The 21845-nt window shown below is 45.8% G+C and overlaps 1 protein-coding gene across 8 annotated transcripts in view; it reads right to left on the bottom strand.

The window, feature by feature from the left end:
- LOC147030746 (sulfotransferase 1C2-like) overlaps window positions 1-21631 on the bottom strand; it is an 81565-nt gene extending 59934 nt beyond the window's left edge. Inside the window, exons 1-2 of one of the 8 annotated variants that reach the window (XM_085875112.1) lie at window positions 21484-21631; window positions 9275-9433 (exon numbers count right to left, since the gene is read on the bottom strand). In XM_085875112.1, coding sequence (XP_085731238.1) covers window positions 9275-9433; window positions 21484-21496 — 172 coding nt within the window. In that variant the 5' untranslated portion in view covers window positions 21497-21631. Of the gene's footprint in view, window positions 1-2247; window positions 2418-2587; window positions 3931-9274; window positions 9434-21483 lie in introns of those variants that run through there. The other 7 variants (XM_085875115.1, XM_085875113.1, XM_085875111.1 and 4 more) reach the window with 7 other exon arrangements.
- Between the last annotated feature and the right edge of the window lie 214 nt (window positions 21632-21845).

The following is a 21845-nucleotide window of genomic DNA, read 5'->3' as shown; positions in this document are numbered from 1 at the left end:
AGCCACCGCGTAGGGCAAATTGGTTTCAGTCCGGTCGGTGAGGCGGAGATGGGGTCATCAGAGTGCAAATTGAGGTACAGGTGTTTGAACTTTCCAGACTGCGAGTACAGTTTGCCAAGTTCCTGCACACAGTCTAGAGTATCTCGAATGAAGTTCGCACTCGCCATCACCTTTGAAGTGATCAGGTGAGTGATGTGCGTGCCGCAGTGGACGTATTTCACAAGTGGCTGAACCTTCTTCACTTCAGCTTGGCATCCGAGGTATGATCCTGACATATTGCTGGCTCCATCGTACATTTGTCCACGGAGATTTGTAATAGACTTCTGGAGTCTCAGTTGCGCGCCTTTCAACATCGTATCAATAGCAACTCCCGTGGTAGCGTTTATTTCGTACAAGCCAATGAGATCCTCCTTAACGTTGAGGTCCGATCCCACGTATCTGATGCATATCACCTCTTGCTCTATGCCACGGATATCTTGCGTTCCATCCACGAGCACCGCGAACTGGACCGACTGCTCATTGATGTCTTGGCATATTTCTCTCAATACAGCGTGACTCATTATTGACAATATCTCGTTTTGAATTTCAACGCTTGTGTAATTTGTTGTTCGTTTCAACCAGTTGACCAGGTTTGCGTCATCTTCAGACCATAGACTCAGTAACTTCTTGAAGTTTCCCTCCGAGGCATCTTTACCTCTAATCGCCCAACCTTCTTCTGCCAGGTATCTCAAGGAAGTGATAATCTTGACAAGAGCTTTCCGGGCGAGGATTTGATTGTCTTTGATCTGAGTTTCTATTTGTGCGCGCACGTCGGTCTGCTTGAGGGCATTGATTTTCTCCACGGCGATAGCGTGCGGCTTGCTTTTCTGGTGAGCGCGGAATTTCTTTAAGGCCTTCTTCCAGTTGCAGAAACCACTCCTTATGAACGTGTCTTCGAAGCTTCCTGAGCAAGCACCGAACAGCTTCTTCCTACTTGCACTTAAGTACAGCACAAAATGTATAGCACACATGTATAGCACAAAACCTTACCGAGTTGCTCGTCGAAATGAAGCCATGGGAAGTCTTTGAACCATTTCACTTGAAATTTCAGTGTTCGGTAAGCCAGAGTCTGAGTTGGGATCGAATCCGGATCTGGTTGATGTGGCTTGAGGAGTTCAGCACACTCATCATCATCACTCACGGAAACAGCTGCACCAAGTGCTAAATCAGACACCTCAATGGCGAGAGGCAAGGGGGGATCCGTTCAAACCTTGTCAGTAGGGTCTTTCGCCTTCACCTCTTTTGAAGGACGGAAAAAGTCCAGGATCTTGGAATTGTGCCTCTCCATGTTAGGCGTCTAATGACCTGTGCCCCGTTCTGTAGCGACGCAGGTTGTGACACATCGCTGAGCCAAACGCATATGCTCAACGTAGGTAGCTACTGGAAATTCTTAGTTTCGTTTTCAGCCATGTACACTGTATGAGTGTGAGCGACAGAGCTGCCGTCAGTGGGTGTGAGCGGCCAGCCAGTGCCGTGTGTGGAAGAGATGAAGAGATGGTGCATATAGGGGGCGACGGTAGTGTACATCATGTACATTACTGTCGCCCCTATATGCACTGTACAGTACATGTACAGTACATGAGGTATTATTGTGGTTCGGGGGCGGGGAACGACCGCTAGATGGAGCAGTTGGGTCGTCTCCCACCGAACACCCGGAATTGAAGGTCGTCTCTCCGGATAACTCAGAAGTCGACGGGTCACTTAATGGACCGTGGACACCAATATTTCGACCGCGCGGTTTGGGTATTTTTGTCTGATTCCAATTTAACTAATTAGCCATGCGGTCTAGCTACCGGGGAAGCCACACCCTCGGCCGGCTTTGTCCAAACCGAGTCGCCGTTACCGACTCGGATCCGGCGTAACCGAACGTGAATTACCAAAGCCGCGCCGGTCCAAATAATTTACGGCACAATCGGCCTCACTATAACTCAAACCTGAACCATGCTCGGCCAATGAGAGAAAGCACAGAAAATGAGGTGGTACATTTAACACAGGGTTTATTCACAATAATCAGGAAGGGGGACACAGAGCAGAGTTAATCCAACTAAATTGCAATGTACAATAAGCAAGGCACTTATGCAATTATACTTATAAGACTGGCCACAGACAGACACACACATCCAAAAAGAAATGGAGCCAACTGGCCTTTCTTCAGACCCTCCAGCCGCGGAGGTTAGGCAAGCTGTGGGTTAGAGTTTGGTCGGGTACCTGGCAGCCTCGTGCGGTCTGGCCGACCCACACTTGTGAGCTCGGAGTCCGTTAAAGGGATTGGGGTCCTCAGCTCGAGCGCTCCACACGAACCACAATCCAACGAGCGCACATGAAGCACCACAGTGGGACTCGAACCCACAGCCAGAATCCAGCGAGCAACCAGTATCCTATGGATGACCAGCCACCAACGAACGACGACCAGAGAATGAAGACAGGAACCAAAATGACCAAGACATGACCAAAAAAGGACCCCCACTCGTCTTTGAGTACCTCGTGATTATTTTTACCCCCCCTCTCCCTTTGTGGGGTGGAGGGATCCGTTTCTCTGGTAACTCACCTACGGATTGGAAGAGAGGTTTCGGGTGTCGTGGTGGCCAGCCATGATTGGTGGAGGGGCGTGTCGGCGTCTCGGTGCTCCTCCCCCAAGAGAGGCTCTTTTGCCTTCCCCAGTGTCGACAGGGGAGACATTCTTTTTTGATTGGGCGGAGTCAGAGCTCCGAGGCGGGGGGCTCCGCCCACGTCTGCAGTCAGAAACACGTGCTTTGTGGTGCCATGGTGTGAAGTGAACGTTGGTTGGGTGAAGCACTTGTTCGCCCGCAGAGTGGGAGGAGGAGTGAAGTGAGGGATTTGTTGGCATTGGCAGCTTTCAGGTGTAAAAAATCTGACTATAAAAGAAACCCGCAGTGCACACATGAAATTAACCCATTAGACATAGGGGAGGGATTCTAACTATCCACATATACTTAACGAAAAAACTGAACTCTGGGACTGCTGACTGTCTGTGTGCAAAAGGCTTCCAAATTCGAAACAGTAGATCTACAGCATGGGGCTGCATGGTATAATCACGAGAATAGCAACGAAGGCTTATCGCTACGTACCAACAGCTATTGCTTGATTTTTTTTTGCATTTTTCAAATAGGCATGGGACTCGAAATGTGGGGGGGGGGACAGAATATACTCTGTCCCCCCTGGTAAAAAAAAAGTGGGAGGGACATGTCCCCCCTCCCCCTGAGATCGACGCCCATGGCTCAGACAAACAAACAAGGTCACAGGTGAATGCACAACTTCTATCCACATTCGGTGACGGAGGTAACAATATGTTATTTTATAAAGTTCTTTACTCTGAATATATTTTCTGGTATGTTCCACTTAAACAAATAGGGTGAATGTAGAAAACACAACAAAAAAAACCTTCCCAGTTAAACTCCCACAATTCAAGCTGCCTGCACACCTCAACTATTTTAACCGTCACTTCACTGTCTGTGGAACCACCTTCCTGACGCTGTTTAACACAAATCTACCAGACAATACAACACCGTCCCACATCATCCACCATCCTCACATACAATTTATTTACTCCCATTGACACTGCCTGTCCCAACCCTCTGACTTACAGGTTACTGTGTTTACTCCCATCCTTTTTTCATCTCACAACACCATCTAAAAATACTATTTTATCTTTCTTGCATTGACCTGCCGAGTTAACTCTTACTTGAAGCTTGGTGTATTTCCACCCCTCTTCCTGTTCGTTCATTCCTTTGCTTATTATGTATGAGCAAATACAACCCATCGCTTTGCTGATGGAAATATTAAGAGAGGAGGGGAGAAGGAAAGAGGGGAAGAGGGATGGAAGAGAGAGAGGGAAAGGGAGGGAGAGGGTGGGAGAGAGAGAGGGGTGGAAGAGTGTGAGAGGGGTGGGAGAGTGTGAGAGGGGTGGGAGAGTGTGAGAGGGGTGGGAGAGTGTGAGAGGGGTGGGAGAGTGTGAGAGGGGTGTGAGAGGGGTGGGAGAGGGGTGGGAGAGAGAGGAGGGAGACACTGGGAGAGAGAGAGAAAGGGGTGGAATGGCAGGTTGGAGAAAGAGAAGGGAGGGGAGTGGGGAGGAGGAATGAGGAGGGAGTGGGGAGGGAGGGGAAAGGAGGTAGAGAGATGGAAAGAGAGAGAAGTGGGGGGGGGGAGAGAAAAGGTAGGGGAGGAGGGGGGGTTAGCCAGAGTTCAGGTCAAGCCAGATTAAATCTGTGACCTGCTGCAGGTACCATGTAAACCTGTACTAACCTGTTCCATGGCCGGGTTGTCGGTGATTAAACCGTCTCCCCCACCAGGTTTTTTTGGTGAGGAGGGTGTTTGGATATGGACACCCAGCAGGATTAAAAACAAAACCTGTCAAAGGGTGGAGGAGCTCCTTGTGAGCCAACGGCCATCCATATCTAGTGCCCAACTGTGTCTGCGGACGTCCTCCTGCAGTTGGGTTACTTCTTATTAGGAGGTTGGTGGCAGAATTTGCACTCCAACCACCGTAAAACCCTTCATTCTACAAAACAGAAAAACGCAAAGAAATCTGAAAACCCACTCCGTGGGAGTACCTCCTGTGCAGCTTCCCTTCACAGGGCAGCTCACCGGATGACGGAATTGGGGCAAAGCCTTTGGGACTCCCAATCTTTCATGATAGGAGGGAAACCACGGGGTAACATTCCCTGGTCAGATTGCGGGAGAGTGTGTCGGAGTGGTGCTGAGGTGTCGTCCACCAGACGGCGGTCTCCTTGGCTCAACCTGAGATGGTCCCTTCGGGTTTTGGTGCCTGAAATGTCCTATCCCAAAGAGAGGATGATCACCTGTCTCTGTTTATCATCTGAGTTCAAGCATTTGGACATCGGTATTGCAGCACTCTCTGAGGTTCGGAGACCGGATTGCGGCGAGATAATGGTGGGTGGTTACACCGACTATTGGTCTGGTCGCTCTAATGGTTACCATGTCCAAGGAGTTGCTGTAGCTGTGTCCAATAAGGTGACTCCAATGATAATTGAGGTAACACCGGTCAACGAGCGTATTATGAGACTAAGGATTCGTCACTCCTTCGGTGTCATTTCCTTGGTCTCTGTTTATCCTCTGACTGAGGCGAGCAATCTCACTTTGAATAATGCATTCTACGCCACGCTCGAGTCTGTGGTTGATCAGTGCCTCAGACGAGATAAACTTCTAGTCTTGGGGATTTCAATCCATTGACTGGAACTGAAAGGGATGGTTATGAGATGTGTGTTGGTCCCCATGGGTCAGAAACTATGAAGCAGAATAGCACTAAGTTCCTTGACCTTGCAAGAAGTCATGGACTTAGGGTGGCCGGTTCATGGTTTCAGCACCCACAAGCTCATCGCTGGACTAGGTATTCCAACGCTGGCAGTGTGGCAAAGGAGATTGACCATGTACTCGTTGATGGTAACTGGAGAATAATCCAGAACTGCAGGGTCTACCGGAGTGCTCAGTTCCTCAATACTGACCACCGGCTTGTTGTAGCAACTCTGAAGTTGCACGTTAAATCCAGGAGAATGGTACCATCCCAGACTTGGGTGGATGTTAACAAGCTCAAGGATGAGAGGGTCGCTGAGGAGTTTGCGAACACGCTGAGTGGAGATTTGAGGAGTCTCAGTGCTTTGGTAGGTCCTGGAGAGTTGTAGAGTGCCTTCAAGACCACCGTCCTTGATGTTGCCGGTGGATGTCATGGAACTCACCGTCGGGCAAAGAAGAATTTTGTCTCTCAAGAGACACTGGATACCATTGACCAGAGTCACGGGGCCAGGCTGAATGGCAGAGCTGAGCTTTTCAGGGAGCTGAGGCGTAAAACTGTACGTTCGCTCGGGGTGGAGAAGGACGCTTACGTGCGAGGATTCTGTGAGGGGATAGAGCATCGCCTGTGGTCAAGGGATTCTCGTCCTGCTTTCAGGGGAATTTGCGCATTGCGTTCATCCAAGCCCATCCCTTGGTGTACTGCAGTTAGAGCAGAGGGTGGTAGGCTCTTGACAGAGGAGTCCAAAGTGAAGGCCCACTGGGCTGGTTACTTTGAGCGGTTGTACCAGGCTGATCCACCAGCTATCGAGTTGGACGTCAGGGGTGTTACAATCCCTGTTGCTGACCCTCCACTCAACTGTGGTCCACCTTCACTTGTGGAAACATGGGCTGCGGTGAACCGGTTGAAATGGGGTAAAGCTCCAGGGATCTGTGGCATCCATGCTGAACTTCTCAAGGCTTGTGGAAATGCTGCACTTGTGTCGTTGCATGCACTTCTGTGCTCTGCTTGGAGCACAGGCATCATCCCAACTGATTGGAAGAGGGGCCTTGTTGTCCCTCTCTGGAAAGGAAAGGGTGATCGCCAAGACTGCAACAACTACCGAGGGGTGAAGCTGCTCTCAGTGCCGGGCAAGGTCTTTGCTTGGATAATTCTTGATAGGGTTCACCACCATCTGCTTGAGCACCAGCATCCAGAACAGTCAGGCTTTACACCAAAAAGGTCAACCATTGACCGTATCCTTGCTCTTCGGGTCCTCACCAAACGCAGACGCGAGTTTCGGCAGGGGCTGCTTGCAGCCTATGTTGATCTCTGTAAAGCGTTTGATTTGGTGAAGCGGGATGCCCTCTGGAGGATTCTTGGTCTTCGTGGGGTGCCACCAAAACTGATCGATCTGATGTCTGAACTCTTCTCTGGTACTGAGAGTGCTGTGAGATGTGGTGGTACCATCTCTGACTTATTTCCAGTTGTTACTGGAGTTCCTCAGGGGTGTATTCTGACCCCCACACTTTTCAACACTTGTGTGGACTGGATTATAGGGAGGATGTCGGAGAGATCAAGCTGCGGTGCATCGTTTGGGAATGTCAAGATATCTGACCTTAATTTCGCAGATGATGCAGTCATCTTTGCGGAGACTTTAGATATCCTTTTGGGGGCCCTTGAGGTGCTGAATGAGGAGTCGGAGCGGCTGGGATTATGGGTTTCCTGGGTCAAAACTAAGATCCAGGCTTTCAATGACACCTTGGATACCGCTGTCCTGTCTGTGTCTGTTTGTGGTGAGGATGTTGAGGTCGTGGAGAGATTCACTTACCTTGGCAGTGATATTCATGTCTCTGCCGACTGTGAGTCAGAGGTCAATAGATGTCTGGGTCGGGCCTGGGGAGTCATGGATTCACTGGATCATGGGGTGTGGCGCTGCCGGTACCTGTGCGGGAGGGCGAAAGTCCAAGTCTTCAGGTCCTTGGTGCTTCCAGTCTTGCTCTATGGATGTGAGACTTTGACTCTGACCAAGGATCTGAGATTTAGACTTAATTCCTTTGGTACCAGGTCTCTTCGGAGAATCCTTGGCTATCGCAGGTTGGACTTTGTGTCCAACGAGCGGTTGTTGAGAGAGACTCAAATGAGATTTGTTACCTGCAGTGTCCATGAGTATCAGCTGTAGCTGTATGGACATGTGGCTCGTTTTCCTGTCGCTGATCCTGCTCACCAGATTCTCAGCGAGGGAGTCCCCTGAGTGGAGGAGGCCAATGGGCTGACCACGTGCCTCATGGTTGCAGCAGGTTGATCGGCATCTAATGGAGATGGGGATGGGCCTGGCATCTGTTTGGGCCAGATGATGGCCAGATGGAGGCCCCTGGAGTACCGGCGGAAAGTGGACGCAGCGACGTGCTGCTCTGGCGCATGCTCCCATGCCTTACCTGGGGGTTAGCAAAGAGAATGATATGTTATTCTTAATGATCGAACACACACAGGGATACACACACACACACAGGGATACACACACACACACACACACACACACACACACACACACACACACACACATCTACCATGTGAGGGGACTGTTGTGAACGAGACACCGTGGCCTGTTTCAAGTTCCGTTGTTGTAATGTATACATGCACGTGTGCAAATGTACACATGCATCAAGTACATCAAAATGACAAACACAAACATTTACCTTTGAGCACAGTTCTTTGAAAGAGGAATTCAAGCATGAAATTCGTGAAATTCAATTCAAAAATACATCAAGTCACAGAGAACACAAAATGTCAGCCTATGCTTTTCACAGCTCCAACCAACATTGTGGAACTCCAAACACAAGGTTGATGGACGATATTTTTTTATTTGTGTCTATGTTGAAGTGATGGGTGGATAATGAAAGCAGATTGCACATAAAGGTTAACAAAGCGATGTCGTCAAAAAAGAAAATTGCACATTTTCAGTGGGCGAGGCACCATATGTCAATCAATATGTTCAGATTGACAGTGCGGGTACTTTTGCCATGTATTGCCATGACCTTGAAACAAACAAGCAAGCAGCTTGTAGAGCACTTACCAATTGGCTTAAGCACTCAAGCAAGCACTCCAATGAAACAGTTGAAGAAAAGGAACGACTGGCTTATCAAGTGATTCGCGATTGGTTATAACAAACACCACTCACAGATGCAGGGAATGTCAAACAAAATCTGAATTAGACAAATGAATACTTTTTTTAGCAGTCGGAACTGTTTACATCTTCCAAAATTCAGGCTGCCTGCACAGTTTAAAGTTTTAAATTTGGCTCAGGTTAAGAGATTCTGGAGGTTATTGCATGTGGGGAAATGAAATAAAACCACAAATCATAGGTTTCGAAGCTATTGTAGGTACGAAGATCAGGCATCCGATTATATGAGTGAGGAAAGTGAAAAAAAATTGAGTGCTTTATCGTGAGGAAACAGTAATGGCCTGCTCCAAGGTAAGGCACTGATGAGTAGGCCAAAGAAAATGATGAATTAAGAGTAGGCCAGCGAGGGAGAGCAGGCTGACGAAGGAGGAAGCCTTGATAAAGGATAATTAAATAAGGCCATAAATTATCTTCAAAAGGGGTGTTTAAATTAACTCAAACAAACAGTTTTCAATCATTCACCCCCTTGGAGGTCCCTTAGTATGCATGCAAAGTTTTGGACTGCTAGGTTTCATGGAGTTATGGAGGAGACACACACACACACACACACACACACACACACACACACACACACACACACACACACACACACACACACTTATTGGTATAGATAACTGTTGGCTTTCTACCCCACTGTCAGTTCATATCCCCTGTCACCTTGTCCTTCCCAGAGCCTTGTTCTTGTAAACGAAAAAATAATATCATAACAAAATGTTAGTTGCAATGGAATCTTTCAAAAATTTTAAAATAAAAGACAATGGAATCGGCATGGAAAAAAAACAAGTCTCCCAATAAGTGCACACCAGATTTGGGATATGAAGCAATGAAGATATCTTCAGGCCTGGCCTCAAAATTCTTTATCTTTTCCCAGTGCTGCATGATTCCCGGCCTCATCAACAATCCATCAGCCACAACCAGTTCAAGGCCTTCTTTTTCACCTGTACCTTTGTCATCATTATCTCCTGCAACACCAAAGAAATAACACAGGAAATTATAAGGTATCTGAATACATGAGGAGGATATTTTCCCTATCACAGCTTCCTGTGCCATTCCACAGAAGGTGGGAAGAGTGAATGTTAAGGGAGATTGGAAGCTACAGCCCACCCCTACAAACACTTAGTATGTGACCCCACAAAAATTATTACTTCGATAATATTTTGCAAAATGTTTATTGGATGTGTAAATCAAAAATGCAAGTTGTCAATGAGAACACAGCCCCAACCACACCTTAAAAGGGGACATGAAATTTTACAATCAACCCACTAAAAAAATAATTAAGTGTCGTAGAAAGGTAAAAGATAAATAAGTAAATAATTAATTCAAGGTGGTATGTTGGCAGTGGTAGTGGTAAAGTGTATAAAGAGAATGAATTCAAAGTTACTTGTTGGTAGTGAAGAGGGTAAAGTGTATATGAAGAAATAAACAATTCAAGATGTTACATCAATCAGCAGCGGTGATGGTAAAGTGTATGTAAACAAATAAATAATTAACTCAAAGGAGTATGTTGGTTGTGAAGATGGTAAAGTGTATACAAGTATACTGTATAATGGTTCCCGAAAGCATGAACAATCCTTTACTATCTTTACCATAAAAGTTTTTCAAATATTGACAAAATTGTAAATTGGTTTGGATCCCAAAATCATTTGATGTGTCTCATGCCGAGATATTATTGCATACATGTGGCAAATATGAAATTATTGCATCCATTTTCTTGTGGAGGCTCAAGACAAACACAAGGGTGGAGGGATAGGAAACCAAAATATAAGCCCCAAGCCAGGTGGGTCTATTTGTGAGCTAATAAAGGTAAACAATGTATCTGTGAGAGAACATGTACAGTCCTGATGGAAAGTCTAGACCCCCTTTCAAAATTTTCACCTTTTGTTGCATTATTGTCTGGAATTAAATTGCATTAAATCAGACTTTTTCGACCATTATTTGCACATTGTAACCCACAACTTCCAAGTGAAAAACAAATTCTTCAAATTTCAGAAAATTGATTAAAAATACAAAACTAGAATATCTTGGTTGGATAAGTGTCCACCCTCCTTATAACAGCAATTGTAAATTAGCTCAGGTGTAACTAATCACCTTAAAAATCACACATCAAGTTAATTAGCCTCCACCTGTGTTTAATTGCAGTGATTCTGATTATTTCAGAATAAAATCAGTTGTTCCTGTAAGTTTCCTCCACTGGGAAGTGTATTTCACAGTAAAGACTCAACCATGAGACTTGAGGAGCTTTCAAAAAACCGATGGGATAAAGTTGTGTGAAGGCACAGATCAGGGGATGGGCATAAAAATATTTCAAAGGCCTTGAATATCCCTTGGAGCACAGTCAAGACAATCATTAATAAGTGAAAGGCGTATGGTACCACTAAGACCCTGCCTTGGTCAGGTCGTCCCTCCAAACTGGATTACCAAGCAAGGAGGAGACTGATTAGAGAGGCCACCAAGAGGCCATTGCATCTATGGAAGAGCTACAGACCTTTATGGAAAAGAATGGTCACTGCATGCATGCGACAACAATATCCCAAGCACAAGACAACTCTGGCCTGTATGGTAGGGTGGCAAGAAGGAAGCCATGACTCAAAAAAGCAAACATTGAGTCTCATTTGAGGTAAGCAAAAAAACACTCTGGAGATTCTGAAGCCATGTGGCAAAATGTTTTGTGGTCTGATGAAACGAATATGGAACATTTTTGCATAAATGCAAAACGTTACTTGTGGTGCAAACCCAACACAGCACATCACCCAAAGAACACCATCCCGACTGTGAAGCATGGTGGTGGCAGCATCATGTTATGGGGATGTTACTCAGCAGGGACTAAGGCACTTGTCGGGATCGAAGCAAAAATAGATGGACCAAAATAAAGAAAAATCCTGCAGGAAAAACTGCTCCTTCTGCAAGAAAGCTGAAATTGGGACGGAAGTTCCCCTTTCAGCATGACAATGACCTGAAGCACATAGCCAAAACTACACTGGAGTCGCTAAGGAACAAAAAGTTCAATGTCCTTGAGTGACCCAGTCAGAGCCCCAACATAAATCCAATCGAAAATCTGTGGCATGATTTGAAGATTGCTGTCCCTCATCGCCCCCCCCCACACAACTTGACTGAGTTTGAACTGTAGTGTACAGAAGAATGGGCAAATATTGCCAAATAAAGATGTGTAAAGTTGGTAGAGACCAATTTTAACAGACTCACAGCTGTAATTGCTTTCAAATTCTCTTTTATCTCCTCATTCTTGCTCTGTCATTTTCTGAAATATTTTAGCATTTGAAGTTTTTAATGTATTCTATCATGGTAGAAGCAGGGGCTTCTATCATCTGTTGCTGAATTTTTAAAAGTGGTTTAAAAAATTTATCTTGTTTTCATTCAGACGCTTCTTCGCCCATTAGTTTTTGTCTCAGATTCTTCTTTATGTTTTCCTGTTGCTTTACAACTTTTGAAACTAACTTCTGATGTTCCTTGAACTTTCTTTCTCTTTCTTGCACATCCATTTTCTGTATTTATTGATTGAAAAATATCATTTAATATTTTATCTTGCATAACAATGATATATTTATATCTCTCAGTCATGCATTTCATGTGATTTTATTTATGAGTACATAATGTTGAACAATTGTCTCTCCAAAAATTATTTGTATATTTTGAATTTCGCTTGAATAAAATAAAAGCATTGGCATTATTTCTTATAAAGTGATGAGGAAGTTGAAAGTATGACTGACTAAGATGAATACAATTACAAAAAGAGTGTCTCCTGCTGGGATAGTAGCTATTCATAACTGTTTGATTTCTTCTCATTTACACAATCAAAGATAATCAGGTTCTTTTATAATTTATCCAAATCTTGGGTTGAAGGTATATCATCTGTATTATCACAAAGACTATTATCACAAAAAATAGTTGCATGGTATTGTTACGAATTTGGAATTCGATTGCACACAACATACAGGTTCCTTTAGTCAGCTATGTCGATAAGTGCTTGTTCCCAAGTAAGCTCACCTTCCATTGTTTAAATGTTTTGAAATTGATTAGATGCACTGCGGATCGATTTAATAGTTAGGGAGCGAACAATGGAGACGCCTCTCCCCCCTTCTGCGAAGAGGAAGAAGAGCCCTTCCGTCCCGTGATTCATGACGTCAATAACTCCCTCCCACCCATGGTTGAGCGGGGGATGGATCACGAGGGCATGAGTCACGCCGGGCGCGGGGGAGGGGGGCAGAGAAGGATAAGAGGAGATCCTTTCTTTATTTGGGGAGTGGCCGTCGGGTCCTGTTTTTCGGAAGCTTTTTGCTTCTGCTGAGTAGTTGTTCAGCAGGCCGTCGGGTCCTGCTTGGCTTGGGAGAGCTTTTTGCTTCAAGCTACTTTGTTTGGGAGAGAGTTGAGCTGGTCGCTCGGCTCGAGCTGCGAGTGGTGGCTTCTTCTTCTTGGTTTGTAGAGCTCTTTGTTCTCCGTTTGGTTCCCGGCTTGGTGCGACTCATCGACCTCATCGTGGAGGTGGTTCCTCTGGGAAGTGGCGCATCGACAGGAAGGATCGGCGCCTCGTCTCACCAGCACGTGTTGAGAAGCGCGGGAGGATTCGCTGGAGCTCGGGAAGGATCGTGGCTCACGGCGATTGGGTCCAGCTGGCTCTTGCTGGAGCACGGGTCCGAACAACTTGAAGACCACACGAGGTGGAGAGGTTCGAGATAGGTCCTGGGTTTCAGCTCACCTGTCCCTCCGAGCTGGAGCCCGTTATTAAAGGCCTCAGCCACCATTTTGTGTGTGTGTGTGTGTATGTGTGTGTGTGTGTGTGTGTGTGTGTGTGTGTGTGTGTGTGTGTGTGTGTGTGTGTGTGTGTGTGTGTGTGTGTGTGTGTGTGTGTGTGTGTGTACGTGTGTCCGTGGGCCCGTCTAATAAGTAGGAAATTGTTAAGTGCTTTGTGTGCTGTAAATGTTTGCATTGCATTTCATATAGTCGGTATAGTTCTGCTCTTACGTGCTTCCTAAGTTCCCAATTATTATTAATAAATACCCCAATTGTTAAATGTTTTCAGCTCGTCGAGTCGATTCTTTCATTGACAGCATTTCGTGTGTTGGTAGTTAGAAAGCCGTTGGTTTGCCTTAAAAGGGGGACATTTGGACCGACGGTTCTCGGTGATTAAGCCGCTCGGAATCGCGCACGGGACCGGCTCGCCTCAGCGGCTTGTTCCGTACGAGTTCCGTCGAGGGTGGAATACCCCTGAAGTTGGATCACTTGGGTATTTAGGTAAATTGAAGATTGGCAATCGACCCTACCCCACGTGGTCTGCCCATTGGCGTATTTCGGTTCTTGTACAAGGACCCGTCGACTCGGACTTATCCTGGCAGCGATCTATATTCTGGGCGATCGGTCGGGCTGACTCGACTTGCGGCTCCGCCAGAGCGGTCAGCTCGCGGCCGACACACCGGCGCCGTAACAGCATTATCATTCTTCAATGGTATAATCATTTAGTTTATTTTGAAGTTTAAATAAACCGCTGAAATCTTCTTTTTGAAGACCCGCATTAAAACCTTGTGAGAGCAATTGATACTTCTTTATTGGGTTGAAAACTTGACTTTGTGAAAATGATTAACCTCATAATCCAAAAATGTCGGAACAAGAAGCATCTCTAAGAGCAAACAAGTTTTTCCACATCCGCTTGAACCAACTATTAAACATTTTCATGAATTCGGTATATTTTTATGATTGTTTAATTTAATCTTACCTTCCCAGACATTGTTGCGGGGCCGCGTGTCAGCCGCGAGCACGACCGCTCGATGGAGCTGCAGAGTCGGCTCGACCAATCACCCAGAATTTAGATCGTACCTTCTCGGAAAACTCCGGAAAAGTACGGGTCCCTTTTTGGACCGTGAAGGGTCAATATTTCTACCACGTGGTACAGGGTTATTCACCAATTTTCAAAATACCTAGAGACCACGTGGCGATTTACCGAGTCTCCACACCCTCGACGGCACCCGTACGGAATGAGCCGCTTTGCATGCTCGAACCGTGTGTGACCTGAGCGGACGGTCACCAAAGTCCCGTCAGTCCAGATGTCCCCTTACGGTGGCACAACGGCCTTGCTAATTTCCCCAACATGCAGCATGCTAAGTCAATGAAGGAATAAACAAGAACGAGCTGAAAACATTTAACAATCGGGGTATATTTATTAACAATAGGGAAAGGAGGGGGCATGTAAGGGCAGAGTTATCACGACTATTGATAAATGCAGTCAATGTACAAGGCACTTAGTAGTTGCTACTTAAAGATGGGCCCACACACAGACACACACACACACACACACACACACACACACACACACACACACGGACCCCAATGGTCTTTATTGAAGTCTTCCAGCTTGAGGACAGGGAGCTGGAGACCACAGCCTGTGCTTGGACCTGTCCACCTCGTGTGGTCTTTGACGATCCGGCTCGAGGGGACTCGGACCCGCAACACTATGCCGTTCAAAGCGTCGGACGCCAGGTGGACGAGACGACAGATGACCCGAGCACTCCAAGCCGACCAGACCAGACGAGTCGATCTCTGGCACCCCAAACCCGATCGCTGCCAAGCTGACCAGACCAGATGAGTCGATCTCTGGCACCTCAAACCCGATCACCCAACCCTGACGCTGATGCTGACGCTCACCCTGCTGTTCACGCTGACTCTGACTGACTTTTCCAAGGCCCTGGCATTTCTTATATGGCATTTCTCCTGCGGGATGGGGTGTCATGGGGGAGGATCACCGTCAGAGACGTCTCACCTCCCACTGGTCCGGGGTTCGTGAGAAAGTCCATGTCTGGTGTCTCCTGCCTCCCATTGGTCGAGGGTTCATGAGAAAGTCGAGGTCTGAGACGTCTCGCCTCTCATTGGTCGGGGGGAACATTCCATCTCTCCAGGGCGGAGTCAGAGCTCTGGTGGCCGAGGAAACTCCACCCACGTACGTGGTCGAATGCAGGAAGGCAAAAGCATCGGTGTGAGGAAGCGAGGTGAAGGCATGTTGTTGTTGTTATAAGGGGTGTAAAAATCCTAACTATTAAAATAACGCACAGTGCACGTACATTTAATTCCCATTAGACAAGGGCAAGGAAGCTATCTATAAAACACATACTTATCGATATAACTGTTCTATAGGGACTACTGAATGTTGAGTGCAGTAAGTTTCCAAATTTGCAACACTACCCCCTCCCCTTTTTACAGACTCGTCCCGAGTCGACAAATTTTCGTGTGACCAGCATGTGTAAGTTCTCACCTAGTACATTTTACCTACGGATCCCTAAGTGCGACATTTTTCATTCATGCCCAAAAATAAATAACCTAATGCGCTGCGCAACTAAACTATCAGACTCACTCGGACAACTTAAATAAATTGCCGGCGCTACAACAAACATGCAGGTGGGTTGCAAAATATTTACAATTTTTACCTTATCTATTTACACTAACCATGGCCCAGGACCTGTGATCTGTAGGAAAAAGGTACAGCAAAGTCAACAGTTTTGTGTGGGTGAGTGTACAGCAGCTGAAGGTCAGTCATCCTCAGGGCCTGCTCAAAAGGTCCCCCTTGAGTCTTCTTTCTTTCTTTCCTACCCCCCAGCTGCTGGAGGCATCTCACCCTAACACGGCATGCCATGTGCCATCCCACAGGCCATTTGAAGAGGTAGCCAGGCTGCACAATGCAGTCTCTGGCTCCTCTGTGCAAGAAGAGGTGGCCAGGGTGCTCACTGCAGTCTCTGGCTCATGGAAATGAATGGATGGAAGCAAAACACAAGAATGATAGATACAGATGATGCATGGGCTGCTCAATGCAGTCCCCATGATGTGGCTGCCTGCAGGGCAGTCCTTGCAAAAACTGGATGATCCTGGCGCACATGGTGATGAACGGTGACACAGGGGCAATGCAAACAAAAGGGCAGCAGGCATGGGGTTATGGCAGAGGCAGGCGAACAAGGCATGGCAAGACAAACGCGGAACAGGCGATACAGCACAACAGGCCGGCAGTTGAAGCTGGCCGGCCTCTGGTCTCATTCCGCGTGGGTCTGGAGGGAGTGCGGTGGTGCCGGCCACTCCGAAAACGGGCTCGAACCTACCCTACTGTCTCCCCCCAACCTATCGCCTTTGCCTGTCTCTGTTCATACCCACTCCCTTAATTTGCCACAACAAAACCACCAAATTTGGCCCCTTTTTATTTTTATTTTCTTATAATTCCGTCTCCCTAACCCACTTTCTGTCTTTGTCCGGCTAACCTATTCTGTCCATCTACTCCCAACCCCAAAGTTCCTTTTTTTGGAGGGGAATAGGGAAAGACTAGCGTCCTGTCTCGAGGCCCAACAAAGCCTCAGAATGGCCTCCTCAGAGTTCAGCAATCTACCCCAAGGTGGGTCCAGCGGCCTACAGAGAGCGAAGGGATGGATGGTGCGAAGGGGTACATCTCCTAACTATCCGACTTTTTATTAACTTTAAACTACCCCGGGGCTTTCCAAAACGCCTGTCATTTATACTATCGGTTCTAAAAACCATGATTCCCGTCGCCTGTGTTGGTGTCCATTATAAATTTGGGCCTAGCCCTCCAATTTTCCTTCGTGCCCTCGCACAATTTCATGGCTGGGCAGCGTGGCTCACTTGGCAGCGAATCTCCCTCTGCCGAATTTCAAACTACAGCACCCCCGGGCCCTGAGGCTGTCTCCAAGCCTACCTGCTCCCTATTAACGTGGGGGGTTGCCCTCTCTGGTATTGCCCCCCCTTCCATGCTCACGTGGCATTTTGGTGCTACGGGTCCCTTTCCAAGGGTTGCCCATGCCCACTACACTTTCCCAGTCCCTTGGACCCTTCGCCTCCTCTGGCCGACTAGTCCGGTGCCCGGGGTGCTCTCTAATCGGTACTCACCTTTTAACAGCCATGCTCCCAGCCGGTCCATGGACTCCTGCACCCTACAAAACAGGTTTCGAGCCTTCTTTCCACACCAATAACAGAACGACCTCCTTTATGTAAATTTAATGAACCCCCTAACTAACATTAACGTGGGTCACTTGGGTGGGAATCACTCCTCCCCCCACTCAGTCATTCGCACCATGCATTCCACATTCACTCCATTCACACACACTTGGGCCCACTGTCCCACACTCACTCATTGGTTCTTTCACTTTTTTTTTTCAATTCACACCAACACTCCATTCTGCGAACTAAATCCCCCTAAGGCCTCGGTCACATTTGCCACGGCGGCCGTGGGGTCTCCAAAATGTACGACCACTAGGAATTATATGGCGGCCGCAGTATTTCCACAGTCACACATGTTTTTATTTTTCAGGGAGCCGCACGGGGTATTTAGAAATTGTGGAGACCGAAAACATGGGGTTGCCGTACGGTCTTTGATTTGATGTTGCACGGTGACCTTAGGGCGTTCCTGCGGCGGCCATAGAATTTTCAAGGCAGACGCAAGGTACCCGCAAGGTGACCGCAGGGGACCCTAAGGCGAATGTGCGGCCAGACGGACGGTAACGAGTGGGTATATATACCAGTTCTTTTTTTACTGAAATAAAAATATAACAGTATATATAACTGAATATACTAGAACTATAATATACCGTGGTGCCCCCAGAATCCGAACGCCCCATTGTTTGAACAAATTGGAATCGGAACAATTTTTTCGAGAAAATTTTGCCCTAAAAAACTAATACATTTAAAAAAAATTTTTTCGTGAACCAAAAAGCTGAAATGTCTTACATCAATAAGTATTCAACCCAGTGAGTCAATACTTTGTGGAAGCACCTTTGCAGCAATTTACAGCTTCGAGTCTTCTTGGGTATGTCCGTATCAGCTTTGCACATCTGGATTTGGGGATTTTCTCTCGTTCGGCCTTGCAGATTTGCTCAAGCTCTGCCAAGTTGGATGGCAAATGTCGGTGAACAACAATCTTCAAGTCTTTCCACAGATTATCAATGAGGTTCAAGTCTGGGCTTTGGCTGAACCACTCGAGGACTTTCATGTTCTTGTTTTGAAGCCATTCCTGTGATGCTTTGGCTGTATGCTTGGGGTCATTGTCCTGATGGAACGTAAATCTTCGCCACAGTCTAAGGTGTTTTGCACTTTGAAGCAGGTTCTCCTCAAGGATTTGCCTGTTTTTGGCTCCATTCATTGTTCCCTCTATCCTTACATGTCTCTCAGTCCCTGCCGCTGAAGGTATCCCCATAGCCTGATGCTGCCACCACCATGCTTCATGGTAGGGATGGTGTTCGATGGGTGATGAGCTGTGCTTGGTATCTGCCAGATGAAGCACTTTGCATTCAGTCCAAAGAGTTGAATTTTTTCCTCATTAGACCACAGAGTCTTTCACGTGCCTTTTTCATGTGCTGTCATGTGCCTTTTTATCAGGAGTGGCTTTTGTCTGGCCACTCTCCCATAAAGATTTGTGAAATGCTGCAGAGACTGTTGTCCCTCTGGCAGGCTCTCCCATCGCAGCCAAGGAACTCTGTAGTTCTGTCAGAGTGGTCATTGGGTTCTTGGTCACCTCCCTGACCAAGGTTCTCATTGCCCAGTTGCTCAGTTTGGTCGAACGGTCAGCTCTAGGAAGAGTTTAGGTGGTTCCATATTCTTTCCATTTCCTGTTGATGGAGCTCACTGAGCTCTTGGGAACTTTCAACACCATATAAATTGTTTATACCCTTCCGCAGATCTATGCCAACTTACAATTCTATCTCAGAGTTCTACATACAGTTCCTTGGACTTCATGTTAGAGTTTCTGCTCTGACATGCACTGTCAACTGTGGGATCTTATATAGAAAGGTGTGTTTCTTTCTAAATAATGTCCAATCAATTGAATTGGCCACAGGTGGACTCCAATCAAGTCGTGGAGACATCTCAAGGATGATCAAAGGAAATTCGATGCACCCGAGCTCATTTTGGAGTGTCATGACAAAGGGGTTGAATACTTATTGATGCCAGACATTTCAGCTTTTTATTATAAATTTGTGCTAAAAAATTTCACTTTGTCATCATTGGGTATTTTGTGTATATCAGTGACAAAAAAGTTCAATTCAATCAATTTTAAATTTATGCTGTAACACAAAATGTGACAAAAGTTGAGGGATGTGAATACTTTCTGAAGGTTCTGTATATCTCATTGATACTCGTTTTTGTTGTTTTAATTGTGTGTAACATTAATTGATATGAGTGTAACATGTTTTGTCTAAAATCACAGTTTATTATTGCACAATACTAGGAAAATAAATGATGTTATTTTCTATCTATTATTTTGCTAAAATTACATCAGCCAGTCAATGAGTTTGAACAGCTCATAGGGTGGGGGTAAATGGTGGAAAAAAGGTTAAGAATCCCTGCTTTAGACCTTAAGACCATCCAGAACCTTTTAGGTGTACACAACACAAACATCTGTAATCTAATTGCAAAACACAGACAATAGTTTTTCAGCAAATAATGCGCAAAATCGACCCACTCAGAGGGTGGGTACTCTGCCAGATATATATATATATATATATATATATATATATATATATATATATATATATATATATATATATATATATATATATATATATATATATATATATTAACTTGTATCACTTTTTGTCCTTCGCACCTCCAACAAGGTCGGAGATGGGGAACCTTAAAATGATTGTCCCTCGCCACTCCAACAAGGTCAGATACAGTTGCCCTCCACACCTCCGACAAGGTCGGAGATGGGGACATTAAAATGACCTCCATTCTACCGAACAATCATCTGTCCATGACCAGTCATCCTTTGATGTACTTTTGTGCACGTGATATTTCAAAATTCGTTGAGCATTTAGCTTTCATATTGCTCTTATCTATATCTCAGTCTGATTAAATCATGGCTGTGATCGACTGAATTCTGTTTCCCTGGCAACCATCTAGGTAACTTGGCTTGTGCATGTGATATTTCAAAAACCATTCAAGATTGACTTTCATATTACACTGGTCTATTCCTCATAGCCACCCAAAAGGCAGAGAACCTAGATTATCAGCCCCTTGTTAAAGTTGCTTTGGTGTGTTTATATTTTCTGTCACTTTTTTCCCCAGATTATATTCACTTTACTCTCAATTCTAATCCCCGTGACTTTGGTAAACAGGTTGGGTGTGTCGCATGGACGAAATGATTCGATTTTGGTAAAGATCCAAATCTGGATCTGGATACGAGAATTATTTAATTCTTAAAGTGATTCTTCACCATTGAGAGATTGGGCCAAAAACGATATCATATTATATAGCATGATATTTCAAAAATGTATTGGGCCTGATATGTTCTAGTGGATCAGGCATTACGTGCTGGAGGTATCCGCTCTACCGAGTGCCCTTCTAATTATTTATTTATTTAGCATGGGGCGGTGGACTTCGAATGGACCGATACTTGTTTATTTTCACTTTACCCTCAGTTGTAATCCCCGTGACTTTTAACCTGTGAACCCTAATCGTCCCTGTCAAAATTATTCTTTCTCAATCCGCACGAGCTCCCTGATCTCTGTGCCCACTCTGCCACATACACCTATGACTCACTTGTCACTACCAACATATCCATATATCAATCCTCACCCCCATTCCGTCTCTCTCTTTTGTTCTGAAGGGATAACGCCCGAAAAGTCGGCTTCTCTAAGCTTCCAATGGCGGTTCACAACCCTCACTGTACGTCTTGTTCTACCTGTCCGACAACGCAAATACACACGAGCCTTCACCAGCAAGACTAGTTCTTCATTCTACTTCATAGACAACGCCTGACTTCCACGGATTACCTGGCGGTTTAGATCGATAGACAGATGGACATATTAACATATCGATGATGAAATCTCGCGAAGTACAAAGAAACCCATAAGACTTTATGAGAAACATAAGAAACCAGAAGAGCAACTTCTTCGACCACAAGTTTCGTCCACAACTGGTTAAAAGCAACAAAAGTTTTTAAAACGTTCATTGTATCATGGCTTTACAGTTTACATGAACGATAACAACAAAAAACAAAGGTAATCCATTCATTTCTTACGTTGAGAAGCCATAGATGACAGTGAGATGCTCCACAGGTGGTTTCTCGAAAGGATAAAGAGACAGATAATAATGTGCAGATCGGAATGTAGAACAGGAGAGTCAGAGGAAGATTATTAATCTCCACCATCTTCGAAGATGGATGGAGGTTCCTGTTTTCACCCCTTTCTGTTTGTTTGTTTGTTTGTGAACAGCATTACGGAAAAACTCCTCGACGGATTTCGAGGAAACTTGGTGGGGGGGGGGGGTTAGGTATGGTCTAAGGATCATGCCATTAAATTTTGGACTTTGTCCCCCCCCCAAAAAAAATTGTTAGAAAAAAAAACTTTTTTTTTGCATTTCTACATGTTTTAAGTGATTTCC

The sequence above is a fragment of the Eptatretus burgeri genome, chromosome 3, assembly GCF_056783735.1.
Source record: "Eptatretus burgeri isolate ZD-2024b chromosome 3, Ebu_testis_v1, whole genome shotgun sequence".
NCBI lineage: Eukaryota > Metazoa > Chordata > Myxini > Myxiniformes > Myxinidae > Eptatretus > Eptatretus burgeri.
The sequence above is the reverse complement of the archived record's forward strand: the minus strand, read 5'-3'. Positions and strand labels throughout refer to the sequence as shown.